Source organism: Gymnoscopelus microlampas (genome assembly GCF_963454915.1).
Source record: "Gymnoscopelus microlampas genome assembly, chromosome: 6".
NCBI lineage: Eukaryota > Metazoa > Chordata > Actinopteri > Myctophiformes > Myctophidae > Gymnoscopelus > Gymnoscopelus microlampas.
Window position 1 is genome coordinate 17,459,941 of NC_139943.1, and position 19,088 is coordinate 17,479,028.

The window sequence follows — 19,088 nt, forward strand, 5'->3', positions numbered from 1 at the left end:
CTGTATGATTTGTGTTTTATGTGTGACGTATATTGTACTGTCATTATTATTATCAAAAATAAATGTCAGTGTACAAAGCCTCAGAGTCCTGTCCACACCCAAGTAGAGATTTTAAACTACTGGGTGAGGTTGTTGACAGAGATTATCCCTCCCTTACAATGCTTGTTTGGGCTTCAGTGTGTTGACATTAAGTCTTTGAACAATGGTGGTCCCTGCCCTCTTGGACTGTATAAAAACCCAAGACTGAGACCATTCTAGTCACACTGACCTCTCCAGCCAAGGATCCTCTTCTATCTTCACCATCTCCATCTGGAAGGAACACCATCTTCATCCAAGGAAGGAACACCATTTGGACCATGGGTCTGAGTTTCTTCTCTGCTGTCCTGGCTGTTGTGCTGGGTCTCTCTGCAGCACTCAACACCACCCAGGTTACTCCCAGTACAGAAGACGCCATGACACAAGAACCAAGGCATTTAGACATTACCTCGAGAATCCTAGAGGTGAACAAAGACATTAGCCAAACATTAATGGAGGGAGATATTGCTATTCCAAGGAAGAGGAACGCCATGAGGTGCTGGACCGACAGTGACTCCTGCAAATGGCCAAAGTCCTTTAACGGGCTGGTTGAGGTGCCATACTCCATCAGCGATTACTTCTATGTTTCTGAAAAGGCTACGATCGAGGAAGCTATGGAAACCTTTCACATGAACACTTGTATTCGCTTTGTTCCTTACACTGGGCAGGACGATTATCTCAGCATTGAGAGTCTGAGAGGGTGCTGGTCTGATCTGGGTAGAAGTGGTAGAAAGCAGGACTTGTCTCTGTCTGTTTATGGCTGTGTTCACCATGGTATCATTCAGCATGAACTTCTCCATGCCCTGGGCTTCCAACATGAACACACCAGGAGCGACAGAGATGACTACGTGAGGATCAACTGGGAGAACATTTCCGAAGCTTCTGCCTACAACTTCCAGAGACAGAACACCAACAACCTGGACACCCCTTATGATTACAGCTCTATCATGCATTATGGAAAGACTGCTTTCAGTACAGTGCACAGAGCAGAGACCATTACTCCCATCCCAGACTCTTCTGTGCAGATCGGACAGAGGGTTGACATGTCCGACATTGACACCCTCAGGATCAACAGGCTTTATGGATGTAATAATTGAAGACCTGAAGGGTTAAAGTTGAGAAAATAAGGATGTGTTGTTTTTCTTCTCATGAGTGTTGAATGATGATGATTCATAGTCATATTGTCATAATCAGTTTGTTAAAAATCCAATGAAAATACCAATAAAAGTTATTTAAAAAAAACGTTTTTTGTTCTCTGAAAGGATCATCTGCTGGGATGAATGAAAACAAAAGGTGCACAAATATTGTTTGTACAGAGTTCTGTTTAGAAACAGATACAGGAAGGAAAAAAAAGGATACATTACAACTAAACCAAACCACTTCAAACCAAATATTCTGGTTTGAATGTACCAGTGTCTGCTATTCACACAGTACAGTCCATTAAGATATTTACTCCAAAAGGATATTTCCTCTATTAAAAGGGTTAGGGTTAAAATACTCAAACGACAGTCAGACAGGTTCATTATCTGTAATAATTGCTCAGTTGTGCCTAGTACAGTAACTAAATAGTTAAAAGCCTTTAGTTTAACATGTCAATTTAAAATAAGGTCACGCATTGATGCCTGATGTGTTGTATCTGACCTGATCATCTTGGACCAATAAGTAAGTATATATCATGGAGGCTTATTGTCGGTATCAGCAAAGAACGCAGGAGTCTTTCCCCGTTCGAATGCTGCGCTAGATCCCTGGGAGATGGATTGCTGAGGTGGACGCAACACCTACAGTACCATCAGCTCCTATAGCACTTATTGTACCTCTTGCGGTGTGCTATTAACACGCTGAGTTGGCGGTGCCTGGGATCGAATCCAGAACCTTGTGGTCTAAAGTTGAGTGCTCTACTGACTGAGCTACCCAGACACAATGGACCAATGACTCATGATAATATTGTACCTTTCATTTAATTGGGACACATCTTGCACCTGCAAAAGCCAACACCAATAACCAGTGTTCTATTTGTGTTCACAGAGTTATGTAAACAAAATGCTGAATTCTGAACAGCAGCTGCAGCTACTGTACATGCAGAACCCAAGCTTACTCTGTCTTACTCTACAGAATGCATGCCTCTTTCCAAACAGCACATGAATAATTTTGCCATTAAACAAGTCCTCTGCATTGTGGAAAAACAACACTACAGTACCTCTACTTAATTTATGCTCTTGCGGGACGAAAATAGCAGACCTACAAGCTCACAACACGTAACATCCACTATACGCTTTACTTACTCAAATGACTGCTGGTGTGTAGGCATGGAACATCAAATAACCCTATTGAATAAATGCTGTCTGATGACCTTTGCTTGGAAAATAATGAGGTTAGTCAGTGGGCGAGAAATGCCTGTAGCCTTTATAGTCCTGTATCAGACTTTGTCTTTGTGGATGGCTAGTCTCTTTAAAATGTTATAAAGGAGCAGCAAGATCACATGAACCCTTGCGTTCCTTTGTGGCGTGAGGAAGTATAGGGTTTGAGTGGTGAACTGCTAAGATGTGTTGTCAGGATTGGGCATCAAGACAATGGTTTTTGAAATGAGAGATAGTCCTTTGATTTTTGAGACAACATTGCTTGTTTCGTGGCTCATTTATCCAAATACAAGCTGAGGAAGGCTCACTCCGAAACGCGTCTGTGTACCAGAGATGCCTGTGCCATATAATAAATCTGAGGGATTGTAAGTGAGTGCTGGTCATCTTGTGATTCTTATTGAACTTTGTTTGAACCGTGCATCCGGTGAAAGACTGTTATTTGACGAGCGCTCGCATTTACTTTGCAGTTATATTAATCCTTTATCGAACACTCATTCGTTTTTGTCCCGTTTGTAAATCCCCATGCCTGCTGAAGGCGATATTGCTTGATCAAACTGTCTGAGAACATTAAGCACACGCTTTAAGGGGATCTACATGACCTTATAATAGACGCTCATCCATCAGGAACAGATCACAACAGGAAGATGACCGGTTGAATAGGATTATCCTCAGTGACTTGAATGGGGCAGTTTCAAACAGGAATGGCAATTTGTCAAGTCTATATTACTCTTTGCTTAAGCCCTGCATTGCATCACCAGGCCAGGTCATCTGTAACCTGAAGTCAGGGAAAACGGTTTAATCTGTATTGGCTTTAAGTGCTAAAGGATGTATTTTTTCCCTGGAAATCACCACCTTAGAAGCCATGGTAGAGCATTAGGGTATGTCTGTTCTGATGCTGTGTGTAGACACAGCATCCTCTTCAGGCTAAATGATGCGTGGAAATGACTCTCCTCTGTACAGCGATAAGCCTGGTTTTATGATAGCGAGGATGGTGGTGATACATTCCAAACAACCACAATGCCACACTGGGGTCAAACATGATAAGCTCCATCCCTCTGGGACACAGAGCTACAAACATCAAACAAGATTTCATGGTGTCAAATGTGGAGGTGTAATATTGATATCAGAACGCTCTGAGTGGGCCGACACAGAATGAGCAGAGATTAAAGTTAAGACAACTACTTTTTTCTGTTTGTTAACACACTTGAACCCTACCACCCCTATTCTGGGAGGGAACATTTGTTGAAAATAGTCAATGTACAAGCTCACAGCGTGAGCTTGTAGATCAGCTATTTTTGGCAAGATTTGGTGTAGAGGGGAAAAAAGAGTGGACCAAGTACAGAGCCAAATTAGGTAAAGATAAAAGGGTTCGAACCCAAAGACAATTATTGTCTACAGTTTGTTTACTGTAATTCCTGCATTTTTGTGAGTTTTCACTTATTTTAATTTAGGCTACTTTTTCCCCAATATCTTCTACTTAAAACTTTCCCTGAAATCCCACTAAAAGAGTGTTGATTGTCATGGTCTCTTTACATCATTATGTAATTTGACTGCAGTTTTTAACAGTAGGAGGCTCATACTGTATATCAGTACATGTCAATCCAAACATAGATTCCTCTAAAAACTCACATAGTTAATGTCATCACTGAGAATCTGCTTGTATAAAATACAAAATATGTTTCTGCATAAAGGTTTTGATCTAAGAATCTATTGTGTCATCTCAGGAAGGGAATCATTTTGCCAGCGTAACAGATGACCAGCCAAGTAACCACAAGGGTATGAAAATAATAAAATTTAAACCTACCTAGAAGATTATTTTCTCACAATCAGCTTCATTTAATCAGCTTCATGGTACAGGGTCAAGCTAATTAACTGCTGACACACCGTCAATAGTGTGTTTAAGTGTTGTCCAATCATTATCAGCCATAGAGAACTGAGAGTGTACAGGTTTTCACTCCAAACATAAACAATACACCAACTGATTTCTCTACACTAATGAGTTTCCCTCTGTGGCTGAAGGTGTGGTAATTAGTGAAATCAGCTGATGTAGTTTGGGGTTGGAATGAGAACCTCATATGCTCAGCTGGCAAGGATATGTAAATGAGGAGAGGAGGACAGATTATGTTCTTTTTCTTGGCCCGGCAATACCAGCTGGCATATTGGTCAGGCGCTGGGAGGCAAACTTTAGGGGATTAAGAGCGTCTGCTAAATGCTTGAATTGTAAATTGTAAACTGGAGCTGGATGTTTGATGGAATGCATTGAAGTCAATGACAGTCGGCTGGACAAGCTTATAAATAAACAATGTTATGTGATGATTGTGACCTTTGTAAGATAATGAAGACACATCACACTTTGCTTTCTGGTCTCTTGTTTTTCGATGGGCACACTATATACGTCATCGCTGTAAGGCAGAAACCTTGTATCTCCATAATATGGAGATACAATGTTTTTTGAAAAAAGAAAACATAAAAAGTTGAAATATTATTTCAACTTTTTATGTTTTCTTTTTTCATAAATGAATGGCGTATTTCATCATACAAGAGTGTTGCACAAAAGTAGTGAAAATAGCAGATCTACAAAGAGACACAGTGGTTTCATGTGCTCTAGCAAAGGAAGCAATAGTTCTGGTTTAAAAAAACATTCTCTGCATGTCTGACAAGCCATCATAATGTATATAAATGTTCTGTGGCCAGTTGGGGAGGTAGGAAAGACGTGCATTTTTGACAAAAGATGCCGTTTTCAGCGGCCTGCGGCAAGGAAAGTTACATGGGTGAACATTTTTCCTCTGGGGATCGGCCACAGATCCTGTTTGTGTCACACACGGTGGATCGATGGGTCATTATGGATAAAACTAATTCTGTGACCAGTTGAAAAGGTTATAAAACACGAAAATGAGTGAGTTTATTAATGTATATACTCTGGCAGTGAAAGAGTTAACTGATAATACATGAAAAGATAGTGCACGCACATCGGCTGCAATGCCCAGACGTCGCACAAACACTTCAACATAAAAGAAGAATAAAGCCCAGAGTACACACTAGTCTATCTATATCATGAACACAAACTCCTGATGAAGATCTGTTAATCCATACGTCGACAGCGCAATAAAACACAGCGGCGCATTTCTAACCAGTGTGTGGACTTTATTTTTCTTTTAACAATATATAATAATGTACAGTACTCTCTATGCAGTATAGTGAGGGGTAATTGAAAGAATATACAGAATGTGCAGCATACATACTGTATGAACAAGCTTCACAGGGCTGTGTATACAGTACTGGGACTGACACTGCTGCATATAAGCGCCTTTGATATGGTAATATCCTATTCAGAGCGATAGCTCACAAGCCTCGAGTTTCTCAGAGAGTCAACCGTCTAAAGACATCACTTTTTTCTTTGTTTATCTCTGAAATCTGATACAGTATTTTAAGTGTTATGGCAACGTATAGCTCAAATTCCCATAGGTCCTTATTTTGCCTCTAACATTTAGTAAGTTTCAAATACATACACTGCATTCTCACATGAAATAGCACTTTTTTTTGTTTTGTTATTGTAGGCTACAGTATATTGTGGATTAGTTAATGCCTGCCTATTCTCACTTCCCTCCAGTTGCAGTTGGTTCCAAAGCCCTTGGTAATGTTGGATGACCGTGAACACAAGACATGTAAAGTCTGAGTTAAACTTTTTGTACGACAGTGCCATGCAAATGCACTCGCTCCTTTTGCCACAAATAGACAATCCACAAACTCATAATGCATAACTGTCAATGCATGAGATTGCAGCCTCCATCTCTGCATCTACAGTACATGGATCCCGCCAGTGCCTTACGTCTATGTCACATGATTTGAAAATAATCTGTCTAAAAATAAAGAAAAACTATAGGTCTGTATATGAACAGGAAAGTCGATTGCCCACAGTATTTTATCCTTAGAGAAAAAGTCGCATTTGTATTTTTACGCTCAGTGGAGGAGACGACAGGAGAGGAGAGGACACTTGGCCGTTGCCTGGTGTCTGAATTAATCAACCCCCACGACCTTGAGATCATGCTCACATCCAATAACAGCACAAAAACAACAGATTTTCCATCAGTCCCCGAGCAAGCCTCTGGGGCCTGCACGAATAGCTTCTTTCCCTCTCTCGCTCTCCCTCTCTCTCTCCAACAATTTTCTGTTCTGCCTTCTCAAGTCTGAAGATAAATGGGTCTGCTTTGATACAGCTTGATAAGAAACGAGAAGAGGAATAAAAAAAAGTCCCCATGGAATTATGAGCAAGGCATGTGTAGGGGTGTGGAATAGAGAGGAACGTGACCAGAGCTAAATGTAGAGGCGAGGCTTGACGTATGGAAGTATACCATGCTAGACACTTCACCACATCAATTACCCGTCACCTTCTAAAATGGAAGGGTAGATCCATTTACTCTCCTTTTCACTAAGACACAGATTGTGGTGTCGTAACTGGGGTGTCAGAATCAAGTGGATTCAAACTATACTCTGCCCCTCGTCATTGGATTTACATTTCAGGCATTTTAGTTGATGCTTTTTTCCAGAGCAACCTAGAGCAGGGTCAGGGTTCAACAAAATGTCCTCGAAACATTGTCCCTTGAATGGATTTTTACACTCTCAGAGTTACACTCATACTGTGGGGAGTCTCTGAATTGGTAGAGAATAGTCTATTTAAACCCCCTGCTGTGTCACTGGTACCAGTCCTCTAAATGCAGTGTTTCCCAAACAGTGATCATTTTTTTATGGGTCACAAGTAAATATCCTATTTTCTTGTTTGTTTTTTATCCTTTCTTCACCCGATAAAAATGTGCGCAATAAAAACTATATGTATGTTTTTTTTTTTTTACAATTGCATTTTTTTACAATTGCTTGTAGATCTGCTATTTTCACAATTATTGAAATATGGCTTCAGTAATTCATTCATAATGTGCTTTTGTACGTTTGGGTCCCAGGGAGACACCAAATTCGTCTTTTGGGTCTCGAGTTGAAACGTTTGGGAACCACTGCTCTAATGTGCTGAGAGCCTGGGTGGCTGTATAGGTGTGACATGAAAAGATGGTTTACGATTTTTATTTTCCAAATGGTTAACTAATTGCTTCACAGTGTCTCACATTTTATGATTAGCAATATGAAATGTAAATGAATCACCCCCCTCACCGCCATATTTCTGTAACGTTTGGTCCTTGATCCTTCACTAATGTTGGTTAATTAGCAGAAATCACAACGAGTGGACTTGAATTCCCATGTAAACAAGCAATTAGTAGTAAAAAAAAAGAAAATTATGGGAATGGGATTTAAATTACCTTGCTGCCTCCAGCAGCCTCTTCTTAATTAGCTGCTAAATTAATGGAATAAACCTAGAAATAGTTGGTTTGTTTCTTTTACTTTTGCCAGAGGAGTGATACTGTCATATGAAAACGGAGCACAATCATTACGTTCAGTGTTTAAAAGAGAAACATTCCACCTTGTTGGAGGAGTTACAGCCTATACCGTTCTTGCTACCTGATATTTCCGGGTGCAGTACGTTAGTCCGACAGCGCATTCCTCCGACAGCGCAGCGCTCCGACGTTTCCAATACTAAACCCGAACCAAACCCGCACCCTAACCCTAACCGCACACGGATGCCACATAGTCGGAGAAAAGGTCTGTCGGATTAACGCATGCCTCCCGATATTTCCACCCCCTGTAAAGGATGACTGTATAGTGACAACATACAGGATTAAATATTGTCAGGGAGGTAGCAGTATGTAGTTGTGTTCAACGTATGTTCAAGAGTAGAGACCACCCTCTGCTTATCTTGGCCAATCGGCCAATCCACGTTGCAATCACCACAGTATAAATACACCTGCGATTGTTCACTCACCTGTTTGTTTCTGCTTAACGTAGATTCTGTATGTCCTCCTCCTCAACAACCAACTCCTTCCTCCTCAATTCTCGCTCTTCTTCCTTCCATCTTTTTCTATTCTCGTTGGAGCAGAGGCGACAGACCGCTCCCGAGCAGAGCAACCGTGGTCGTCGGCTCCTGAGACAACACCCCCACCCTGAGTCTCGCCCTACCTTGGGCTCCCCATTCAATCCACATCCATCTCATTTCGTTCAATAAATGTGTTTAACTTAAGCAGAGGTGTGGTCTCTTAATAGTGAAATGGTTGCAGACAAGAAAAAGCATATCTCTAACATGTGTCACGCATGTCATAATTGTGTTCATGGTCGGGCATGGATTGAGACTGAGATGCACTCAGTGTTGATCTGAAAACAGATTCATCTGCAAAACAAATGTTCAGAGTTGGGGAAAATATGCATAACATACAGTAACTGAATTTGAGGTTAAATGTGAACACTAGGGAGCAGCAATTGTCTTCCCCTGAGACCGCAAATGACGCCACTCACTGAGAGGTAGAGGTTCTGTTCTGAACAGAACCTCGTTCATTATCACTCTTACAACAGGTGGTCGTGTCCCTTGTTACCATCGGTAATCATTTGGTTAGGGACAGACTGCATTTGGTCATTGTGAAACTTAAAAATTAAAGATGGGACTTAGCATGTGTTTAAAAAACTCCATAGATTGTTTAATACAACATACCATATTCTCAACAATTCAACATCAACAAAATGTTTTGTTAATTAAAAAAAAGAAAATCTGCATATTACCTTTATTGCACAGAACAATTTGAATGTTATTTTTTTTCCATAGATTTATCTCTTTTTTTTATGTTAATATCTTTTTTTTGTAAAAAGTTGGCTTGGACTACATGTTTCGACATAGTCCAGGGGTCAAGAAAAAAAAAAGCAACAAGATAAATGAAATGAAAATCCCATTTGTCATCGGGGGCTGAGAAAACGGGGGTTGGGGGTGGGCGGGGCTTTGAGTACAGTAGCCACACTTTGAGAACTGAGAGAGAGAGCATTCCTAATCAGCAAAGGGGGGTGGGGGTGGGGGGGGTGGGGGGGCTACTGAAGAGCTCTGTATCCACTGCTGGAGTTTATTCTTTTTTTTCTGTTTCTTCTGAATCTTTTAATTCCTTTCTGGAAAGAAAGGAATTAAACAACACAAGCTGTGCAAGATATCTCCATTCACCAGTGAATCCATCTGTGTGTGTCTCTCTCTGTCTCTCTCTCTCTGTGTCTCTCTCTCTCTCTCTCTCTCTCTCTGACCATCTGCAGATTCAGTCCCGTAGACTTCCAAACCTCATTACGGCCTGGTTGCTTCTGTAACGTCAGCCGCCGTAAATAACTTTTTTCCAGTTTAGTTTTTTCTCGTAATCTTCGCCACACACTCATATCCAGAGACCCAGCTGTCCGCTTTGCGTGGACTAGTTGAAAACCTCATGGTTTATATCCAGAGCTTTAAAACAATGCCATTTGTAGAGCGCATTATTTGGCAGTTCTCTCCTGTCCTTCATTGACACCGCACATGTTTTAGAGGGGGAGACAGGGGAAATATTGTTCCGGTAAATATTTCCCTGGCTTTGGTGGGGGTAAGTAGCCATGATGCTATGAACAGTTTTTCAATATCATTAAACAATTGTACAGAAAAATAAAAAATAAAATAAAAATCGACAACCACCAACAACGCTGGATTGAAAGAAAACATCAAACAGGTTGAGGAGCACATTATTATGATCTGAACAAGCCTTTAATGACCCCAGAAACATGTGAAGCACTGAATTATACCATTAAATAGTAACCTATGAAACCATTTGAAAAGGCCTGGGCTAAGCAGAAATGAAGAGTGAGAGTGCACGTGCCAAGTATTGTGTATCATGTCAGTTACATTTGATACAGTGGTAGCCATTACAGATGTCCCACTGCAAACAAAAATCCTTATGCTTCCTGACAACGTCCGATTGCGGTATTGAGAGCAAAACTAGATTTTTCAAAACAATCTAGTGACACCATAAGGAACAGTACTGTAGTTCAGCCAGCATGCACTAAATCTGGGACTCATACAATGACTCCATCTGTTCTTGGCATGGAGCAAAAATCGATTCCCGCTCCATCGTCCTCTGGGCTGAGGAAGAATATTGTCTTGACTTATGAAACTTAAACGTGCATGAAGCTGAATCTGTCAGTAGATATTGGGCTACAGTACATGTCAAGTCAGAAAACAAGTAAAGTCAAATTGTATAGTATCTATTGTCTGCTTTATTTACATAGACATGTGTTTGGTCTCCAGAAATAAATGTATTGATACGGATATCAGTATTTGAAAATGTACTAATCAAAATCAAATACAGAAAAGCCATGTGTAATAAGTATGTCAAAGCAATGGAACTGTATAATGTTTTAACTGTGGGTAATCTAGCTGAGATGTTGAGCTTTCTGATGTGATGGGAGTGGGTGTCCATGAGATAACTGTGATGACACTATCCGACCATCATCCATTCAGATATGTGCGTAGAGTAGGTGATCATTATATTGTAATAGCACAGATGGTAGTTACATGGAGCCATGTACAGTAGTACAATAATTAGATCAGTTTTGTGCTTAGTATTGCAAATACTCAAGAGTTTAGAATTTGGAATTGGAATAGTGTAAACCAGGGGCCATGTACACTAGTACATTAATTAGATCAGCTTTGTGCTTAGTATCGCAAATACTGAAGAGTTTAGCATTTGGAATTCGAATCAGTAGTGTAAACCAGGTATTGGGGCAACTTTCCTATGTTGCAGTGGTCAATATTCCTTCTTGGCCATTACATGGATTTCCATTTGTCAGTTTGACATTTAAACTGAACTGACCTATCAATGATACAGTATTTACTGTATGTCCTCCATTCTATTCAATGATTTGATCTGGTTCAAATCATTTGGAATAAAATACAGCATTTATTTGTTACCTTACGTTACGATATCTCGTGTTACACAGACAAAAGAAAACATTTTTTAAAGACTGTTAAGCTGTGCATGTAACATACTGTATGGTACATCACAATATCATCAAACAGATGTGCCTCACTCACAATTTAAATGAAAGGCATGTACAAAAGTTACCACAAACACTGCCTGAATGTGCTCTCCAACCTATAGAAATCTCTTTCTTATCTTTTAAATACAAACGTTACCTATGCTGGGAAATGTATAAAAAAAAGAAAATCAATTAGCATTAAAAAATTGAAAATAATAGAAAACACAGACAAAATACAGAGACAGCAATGGCCAAAACATGATCGCCCTCTTACATTCTGGCTGTTAGGAACAGAGAAGTGTTTTCATCATTATGTAACCTTTCCCCCAAATAAATCCACAGGAAAACAACAAAACCCACTTTCGAACAACAGTGCCCCCCACGGGCCTTAGTAGAAACTGCCATTGCACTGTTCGCATCCACTGTGCTTTTTTTTTCAAAATCTCCCTCATATCCCCAGCGCTTCAGTCAGGAAGAAAAAAACAGATAACTACCATTACCAGACCAGGGATCCACAGGTTTGTAAGAGAGAGAGAGGAAAACAATGTGTCTTTATAATTCTCCATTCGTCTTTTTTTTCTTCTTCTTTTTTCAAATGTTTCAAAAGTAGCATGTCAAATCCAGCGGGAGGGATTTCCCCTTAAATCATTTTCATGTTAAACTTACGTGGAGCGTCTGCCGTGGTGCTGCTCACCCCGGCGTCCGACTTGCGTGGCACATACTCAATCTCAATGTTGTGCTTGGTGTTGCCCTTCCCTCTGCTCCAGAGGAAGAGCAGCACCAGGCAGAACAGAACCACTCCCAGGAAGGAGATGAAGCCCATGGTCGTGGCGATGATCAGTGTCTTGATGTCGAACGGGAACGGGGCGTTGGCCCGCGTGCCGTTTCCGCTGGTCCCTCCGATTCCGTTCTCCGACGGCTGGTTGGAGATGAAGGCAAAAGTCTTGTTGTTGGGTTGGTGTGGCCAATCGGGGGAGTAGCTGTGGACATGTAGGTGTGCCAGGGCGGTGTCGTTGCCGCCGGCGTTGCTGGCGACACACGCGTACGTGCCGTTGTCCTGGATCTGGGCGTAGCGGACCTCCAGCGTGCCGTCGGGCAACACTGAGACGCGGCCGATGGTCTTGGACGTGATGTACTTCTTCTGCGGTGACAGCCACATAATCACGGGTGCCGGGTCGCCGTCTGCCTGGCAGGAGAAGTGAACGATCGCCCCTTCATCCACAAACTTCTGCTGGGCCTTGCGGTCGCGTATCCGTGACTTGCGGCAGGTGAAGTAGTTAGGCTGCAGAATGTCTGGGAAGTCCTTGAACTCCTTCCCCTGGACAAACTCTGGTGAGGCGCATGTGGGCTGCTGCCGGTTGAAATTGAGCCTCCAGCGCCGTCGGAATACCCACAGCATGCGGCAGTCGCAGGCCAGCGGGTTGTCGTACAGCGCCAGTGTCTCCAGGTTCCCCACCGAGTGGAAGGCTGACTCCTCCAGGGTGCTGAGAGAGTTACCCGACACGTTGAGGATCTTCAGGTAGTTCAAGCCACGGAAGGAGTACGGCTCGATCATAGCGAGCCTCCCCCCAACCAGGTGAAACTCCTGCAGACGGAGGAGGTCGTGGAGCTTATTCCCCTCAATGGTGTGGATGGGGTTATAGGAGAGATTGAGAAAGCGCAGGTAGACCAGGTGCCGCAGGGCCACGTAAGGGATGGTGGTGAGGTTGCTGTTGGCCACGGTGAGCGACGTCAGGTTTAATCCATACAGACAGTTGGGGGTCATGGTATCCAGGTAAGGCCAGTTGGCAATCTCCAGCACCTTAAGTCGGTACAGCCTCTTGAAGGAGTAGTCCCGCACTACGTTGATGTTGAGGTGCCTCAGCCTCAGGGTGACCAGGCTGTGGAGGTGGGCGAAGGCCTCCGTGGGTACCTGGGACAGGTTGCACTTCTCCAGGCTCAGGTGCTCCAGGCTGCTCAGGCCGTGGAAGGCCCGGTGGGAGATGAAGACCAGGTCGTTGTCGCCCACCTCCAGCGAGCGCAGGCTGTACAGGTCCTGGAACATGTAGTCCAGCAGGATGACGATCTTGTTCTCGCTGATGTCCAGCCGCGTCAGGTTGCTCAGCCCCGTAAAGACGCCCAGCGGGATAAGCTTAAGCTTGTTGCTCCGCAGGCCCAGTGCGCGCAGGCCATACAAGTTATTGAAGGCCCCGGGCTCGATACTGGAGATGGTGTTCTCGTTAAGCTCCAGCTCCTCCAGGTTCGGAAACCCCGCAAACTCATCAGGGTTGATAGTGCGGATCCGATTCTTACTCAGGTCCAGGAGACGGGTCTCTGCTGGGATGCCCTCGGGCACAGACATGAGCTTCTTGCGGTGGCACAGCACAGATCGCTCCTGGACATTACAGTCGCAGCGGGATGGGCAACCCGTGGCCGAGCTTGACAGCACGGAACCCAGCATCAGAATGAGGATGGGCTGCCAGCACGCCACTAAGAAGCTGTGCCCGTTCGCTTCCCCAGACACCATCTTCAACGGTTACCTGCGGACACACAGACGGAAGGAAAAGACATTAGCCAAGGAAAATGAAACAGGGAAATAAAAAGCGGTGATGCATAACAAAAGAGAGTAGTATTTGGTGAGGGAACTGAAATAGAAGGGGGACAGGTATCGAAATAAAACTTGAAACTTCAAAGCTGTCTGAGAATTAAGAGTTCTGTTACAGTTTGTTCCGCATGAAGAGCGGACAATGCCAGACTAAAGCTTGGCACGTGGGTATGTACTCGGTGGTGGCACGTGGGTATGTACTGTATGGCAAGATGCCTTAGAGAATAAAGTGTTCTATTAGAAAGCCTTCCATAATGAACAATAATCCGCTGCAGATTTCAAAAGATTGAAATGTGCCTGCGTGCGAACTAAGTACACAAAGCAACTAAAACAAAGGGTCTGTTTTCATGTGCTGCCTCATTCTCTCATTATTGAATGTAGCGCATGTGAACGGTTATTGTCATATCTCTATCTGTGTGAAGGACGTGTGTGTGTTTTGCTTGTAAAGGCTTGTGTGTGTGTGTGTGCGTGTGCGTGTGCGTGTGCGTGTGCGTGTGCATGTGCGTGTGCATGCATCAGGTGGTGCAAGTACAGGGAGTCTTACATTTTGCGTCACTAAAGTACACAGTATGTTTGACATAGTGCTATACTTTGTCATCAAATCCTACATTTCTGTCAGATATATAATATTACAAGCAAGGGTAGATCCCTTTTATTAAAATACTGCTCTCTTTTATTAAAATACCGCTCTCCCAGCACGGTGGCTATTCGCCACTCCATGCCACCTCACTCAGTCAGCAATCCCTGAGCGATAAAATGTAAAGTGTTGCCATCCACGTGTGACACAGTTCCAAACAGAATGGAGTGCATGAGTGCTCCTTCTGCAATATTCATTCCGCCGCGGTGAGAATGAATGAGGGTGGGAGGTTACAGGAGAATAAGGTATGTGCTCGCATAATGGAGAGTGCTGACACATTCGAATTCTGCATCTTTCACGTAGCTCCACAGCTTCAAAAGGCTTTTCAGATAGAGGACGGCTCCCCATGGCTAAACTGATGGAAGGGGCGATGGCTGCAAGGAAGCTGCTGCAAAGGCATCAGCACCCTATTCCGCATATTCACCTCATGTGTACTTTATGTCTGTTATGTACATAGTAGGTTTTCTTTAGACAGATGCCAGGTTTGATGCCAACAAAATGTACAATTATATACAATTTACAATTCAGACATTTATCATACACTCTTATCCAGAGTGATTTGTAAGTGCAACATCCTTCCTACTTTGAAGCACTTACTTGTTATGGCACTCTGAGTCCTCGACCGAGGTCATGCCGCGTACTCTGAATTTTTAAAGTCACTCTGGATAAGAGAGTCTGCTACAGTAAATGCCTAAATTGTAATGCTTTGTACCTCCCAGCTGCTGGGAGGTTCAAAGATATGTTGAGAGACAGAGGTTTTATGGCAGCATAAACCTTTGGTTGAACTTCATAACATTCAATATACAAGAAATGTGTCAAAGTAGTCCCCCAGGGGTTCATACTAGGACCACATCCTTTCCCTCTACACCAAATATCTTTGCCAAAAATAGCCAATCTACAAGTTCACAACGCGACGCAACACGACACAACGTGACGTGTTAAGAAAATCTATATGATGTGTATGACTTGATTTAACTTGATTCATCCACAATTATTTCTAAATTAAAACACATTAATATGGGGTGATATGATGCATGAGATATTGTGTATATACAATATTTATATGAGAATACGCTTGTAGACACAGAGAGGAAAAATCACTTCATGTCCGCAAGGGGGCATCCATTAACATGGGACTGAAACAAGTGTATATCCGTGTGAGTGAGTTTGCTGGCGGGATCTCGACGTCAGAGTGAAATAAACACTGAGGAGTTTACTGTGTGTGTGCTTCCATTGTAAGTGTTGCCATGTCTGCTTATTATAAGCGACCTTGGGCTTGTTTTTCTGTAAAGTCACAGAAAAACTAAATATTGGTAGTTGCGAGTTGCTCTTTTTTTTTAAAACAATATTTTTTTATTATGATTGAAATCAGGTTCTCAAACATTTTCATGTCAAGGACCCCCACATTAATATGTATTTGTCCGCAGACCCCGATCTGACATTATTTTGTGCCAGGGCGGGACGCCCGTACCAGAAATATTAATTTGGCACTTTTTTCTTTCAACGCGACGCGTTGTGAGCTTCAAGTGTGGCCCAGTCGCTTCTTTTGGGCTTGTTTTCATAGACCTGGTTGCTTGTTTCTCTCGCCAAATCTGGCAACGCTGTTCATTGTGGCTACTGTACCCTGCATGCGATGAACCACAGCATCACAGGCCAAGGAATCCTAATAACCTGCCTTGTGTTGGGTTTCGCTCTGTGTCAGTCACGGCTTGCACACACACTTCAATTCCTCCATACGGGGCACACATATATTCCCTCAACTGATCAATCACCCCACCCACGGCATCATCTCTCTTCATATGAAATGGCGCGATCCCCTCAAACAGAGATGAGGGGGTGTTAGCATTTTTCAGAGGCTGATCCAATCTGCACCGTGTCACCACAGACAGACAGGCAGGCGTGCAGAGAGACGGGCACATCTACAGCAAGATCATACGAGTACAATACACCACCATTTCTCCTCCTTTTCTCTCTCACAGGCTCTGCAGCCATGTAGCTGTGCTGAGGATTATCTTGCCATCCACGTACTGCATCTTTCACAAACCTATAGGCTAGACACACGCGCACACACGCACGCACATACACACTCAACCTTATGCTAGAGTGTCAATGTGTTATATGGGTTTAAAATGCAACCTGGGCGGGCCCAGCATCATCAATAGAGTTAGGGCTCTGCATGTGTGTGCTCGCGCTTCCGTGTGTGTGTGTGTGTGTGTGTGTGGGTGCTATGTTTCCGTGCACTGTAGGTGTGTGAGTTAGTTCTGTGTATATGCTGTGTTTATGTGTAGCTGTGTGAGCTGTGTGTGTACTTGGTGGAGGGGTGTGGAAGAGTAATGGTGTTGAGTGTGACATATTTGCCTGGCGCTGGCCAATCCCTCACTGTAAAATATAGACCCCGCCGCGCAGTCCGAGAATTGGACACACAAAGACAGATAGACAGATAGATAGACAGATAGCAGCCCTTATAGGAGCGAAAAAACAAACACTATTTAATTTCTGCACCATCTGTCTCCCACCCCATGCAACCCCAACTCACCCCACCCACCTCCCCTCTGCCCCCCCCCCCCCCATTAACAATATAATTACAATTGATTTTTATCACTGCAGAAATGTTGCGCTGCCATTCCCCGTTTTTTATGTAAAAAGAACTACATCGGCAAGAGAGTGATTACACTGTTATATATTGGATAGTTTGGACTGAATAATGGAGCGTAAATCACCACGTGCTTTGCCAACGCTGAGTGAACAGAGGCTGGAGAAAGCAAATGGGCGAAAATTAACATGGACTTTACGACGAGCGGCTGGGGCAGTTTGATGGGCTGTTAAAATGGAAGACGAAAGTCTCTCTTTCTTTCTCTGTTCAAAACGCCCAGCAGCACAGATGAACTTCTGTTTTTTAGATTAGATTGCTCACCGTTGTGTGGAGATTTGCCTTTGGCTTCTTGCACCAATCTCTCTCTTTTTTTCTCTTTTCTTTTTTCCAGCTCTCTGTGGTCATGTTTTGCCTTGTTTGGGTCACTACCTGTACTATTTAACCCTCTGATTGACACTCATTAGGACCTCGACTGAATTGTTGAGTCAACTGTCAATTGTTATGTTGAACTTGACACTACACCGCTTCAGCCACAGGAACCCTGTCTGTACAAAACCGTCTATAGTGTGCCTTTAGAGTCAAATCCGTTAACGAATGGGTTCCCAGATTGCACGACTCCAAATTAATGTTAAACCTCTTCAACTTCAACTTCTTTATTGTCGCCCTCCTGAAAAAAAGTGCTGGGTCAAATTCCTTTTCATACAAGCTCAGATGTGTTGGCACACTGCATGGACTTACACTGTGATCATATTCCTATATATACAGTATATCTACTGAAGGTAGATCAGAGGTCGGCACTCTGGCAAATGAAGGTGTGAGAGGATGAATACATATAAAGTATCATGTTTTAAACATTAATCATAGCCATCATATTATAGCCAATACAAATATAAAAAATAAAATAAGAATATATTATCACTTCAGGATGCAACTGAAGGCAGGCGTATCTGAAATCCAGCTGTCTCAGGAAAGTTGCATTAGTTTAGCTGACTGTCTTCAAATCAACATAATCTCTGTGAGCAGATATTCACCATGCCCCTCCCTCCCACAGTTGTTTTGACAACTGACCACTCAGAGATGTGTTTGCAACTTAACCACTTAAATTTGTGTCTGCCTATGTGGCCGTCGCTTTTGCAATGGTTTTCAATGGGAATGGAGCCTTTTGTCGGCATTGCGCAGCTTTCTGTGTGTTATGCACACCTTGCGTTTATGCGTTCTAAAACGCATAGTAGAGAAGAAGTCTATTTGAACGAGATAAATGCTTGAGACTGTTGTTGCTTTTCTCCCTCTGTCTAATCGGGTGAGTCGAAGGCAGACCGGCCTGGCAACGTCAACGACAGAAGGCGCTGCAAGCTACTCAGTGTTTTAGGCTGCGCTGGGTGCACAAAACAGGCGGCCGCGCACAACCTGCATTTATCAGCCTGCAAACAGTGTGCAGGTGTAACCGTAGCCTTAAACAGCTTTTTTCCCTCTACACTATCTCTGTGTTGGCCTGTGTTGGCCTATATTCCCTGAATGTTCTCCTAAAATGACATAGCCAGAATAGTGCTGCTAAGGTATAAAGTAACTAAACACTAAAGACCTAGCAAAGAGAAACAGAGTCATGTTTATTTGTATTCCTACATGCAGGTTAGGCAGAACATTGCTCAGTAAGTATATGTGTGTGTGCGTGCGTGTGTGTGTGTGTGTGTGTGTGTGTGTGTGTGTGTGTGTGTGTGTGTGTGTGTGTGTGTGTGTGTGTGTGTGTGCGTGCGTGCGTGGGTGCATGCGTACGTACAGTACGTGCCTAAGCTTGCAATGGACTTGTGGTGTCCTGTTTTCTTTTGTTACATTCAACTCTGAGTGGAGTGGAATATGTTGATATGACACACTGGTTCACAAGGAAAAAGCACTTAAAGTACAAAAAAAAAAAAGTTGACTGAAAAAAGGCAG

General features: G+C 43.0%; 2 protein-coding genes across 2 annotated transcripts in view; one reads left to right on the plus strand and one right to left on the minus strand.

The window, feature by feature from the left end:
- Positions 1-356: 356 nt before the first annotated feature.
- LOC311046882 (hatching enzyme 1.2-like) lies at positions 357-1,172 on the plus strand (the record flags this gene model as incomplete). Its single annotated transcript, XM_084059456.1, has 1 exon — positions 357-1,172. The coding sequence occupies one exon, from the start codon at positions 357-359 to the stop codon at positions 1,170-1,172; it is 816 nt and encodes a 271-aa protein (XP_083915582.1).
- An 8,213-nt stretch (positions 1,173-9,385) lies between these two features.
- Positions 9,386-19,088, minus strand: part of lingo1a (leucine rich repeat and Ig domain containing 1a) — a 57,649-nt gene continuing 47,946 nt past the window's right edge. The window contains exon 2 of the mRNA XM_084060062.1: positions 9,386-13,861. Coding sequence (XP_083916188.1) covers positions 11,983-13,848 — 1,866 coding nt within the window. The 5' untranslated portion in view covers positions 13,849-13,861 and the 3' untranslated portion in view covers positions 9,386-11,982. The remainder of the gene's footprint in view (positions 13,862-19,088) is intronic.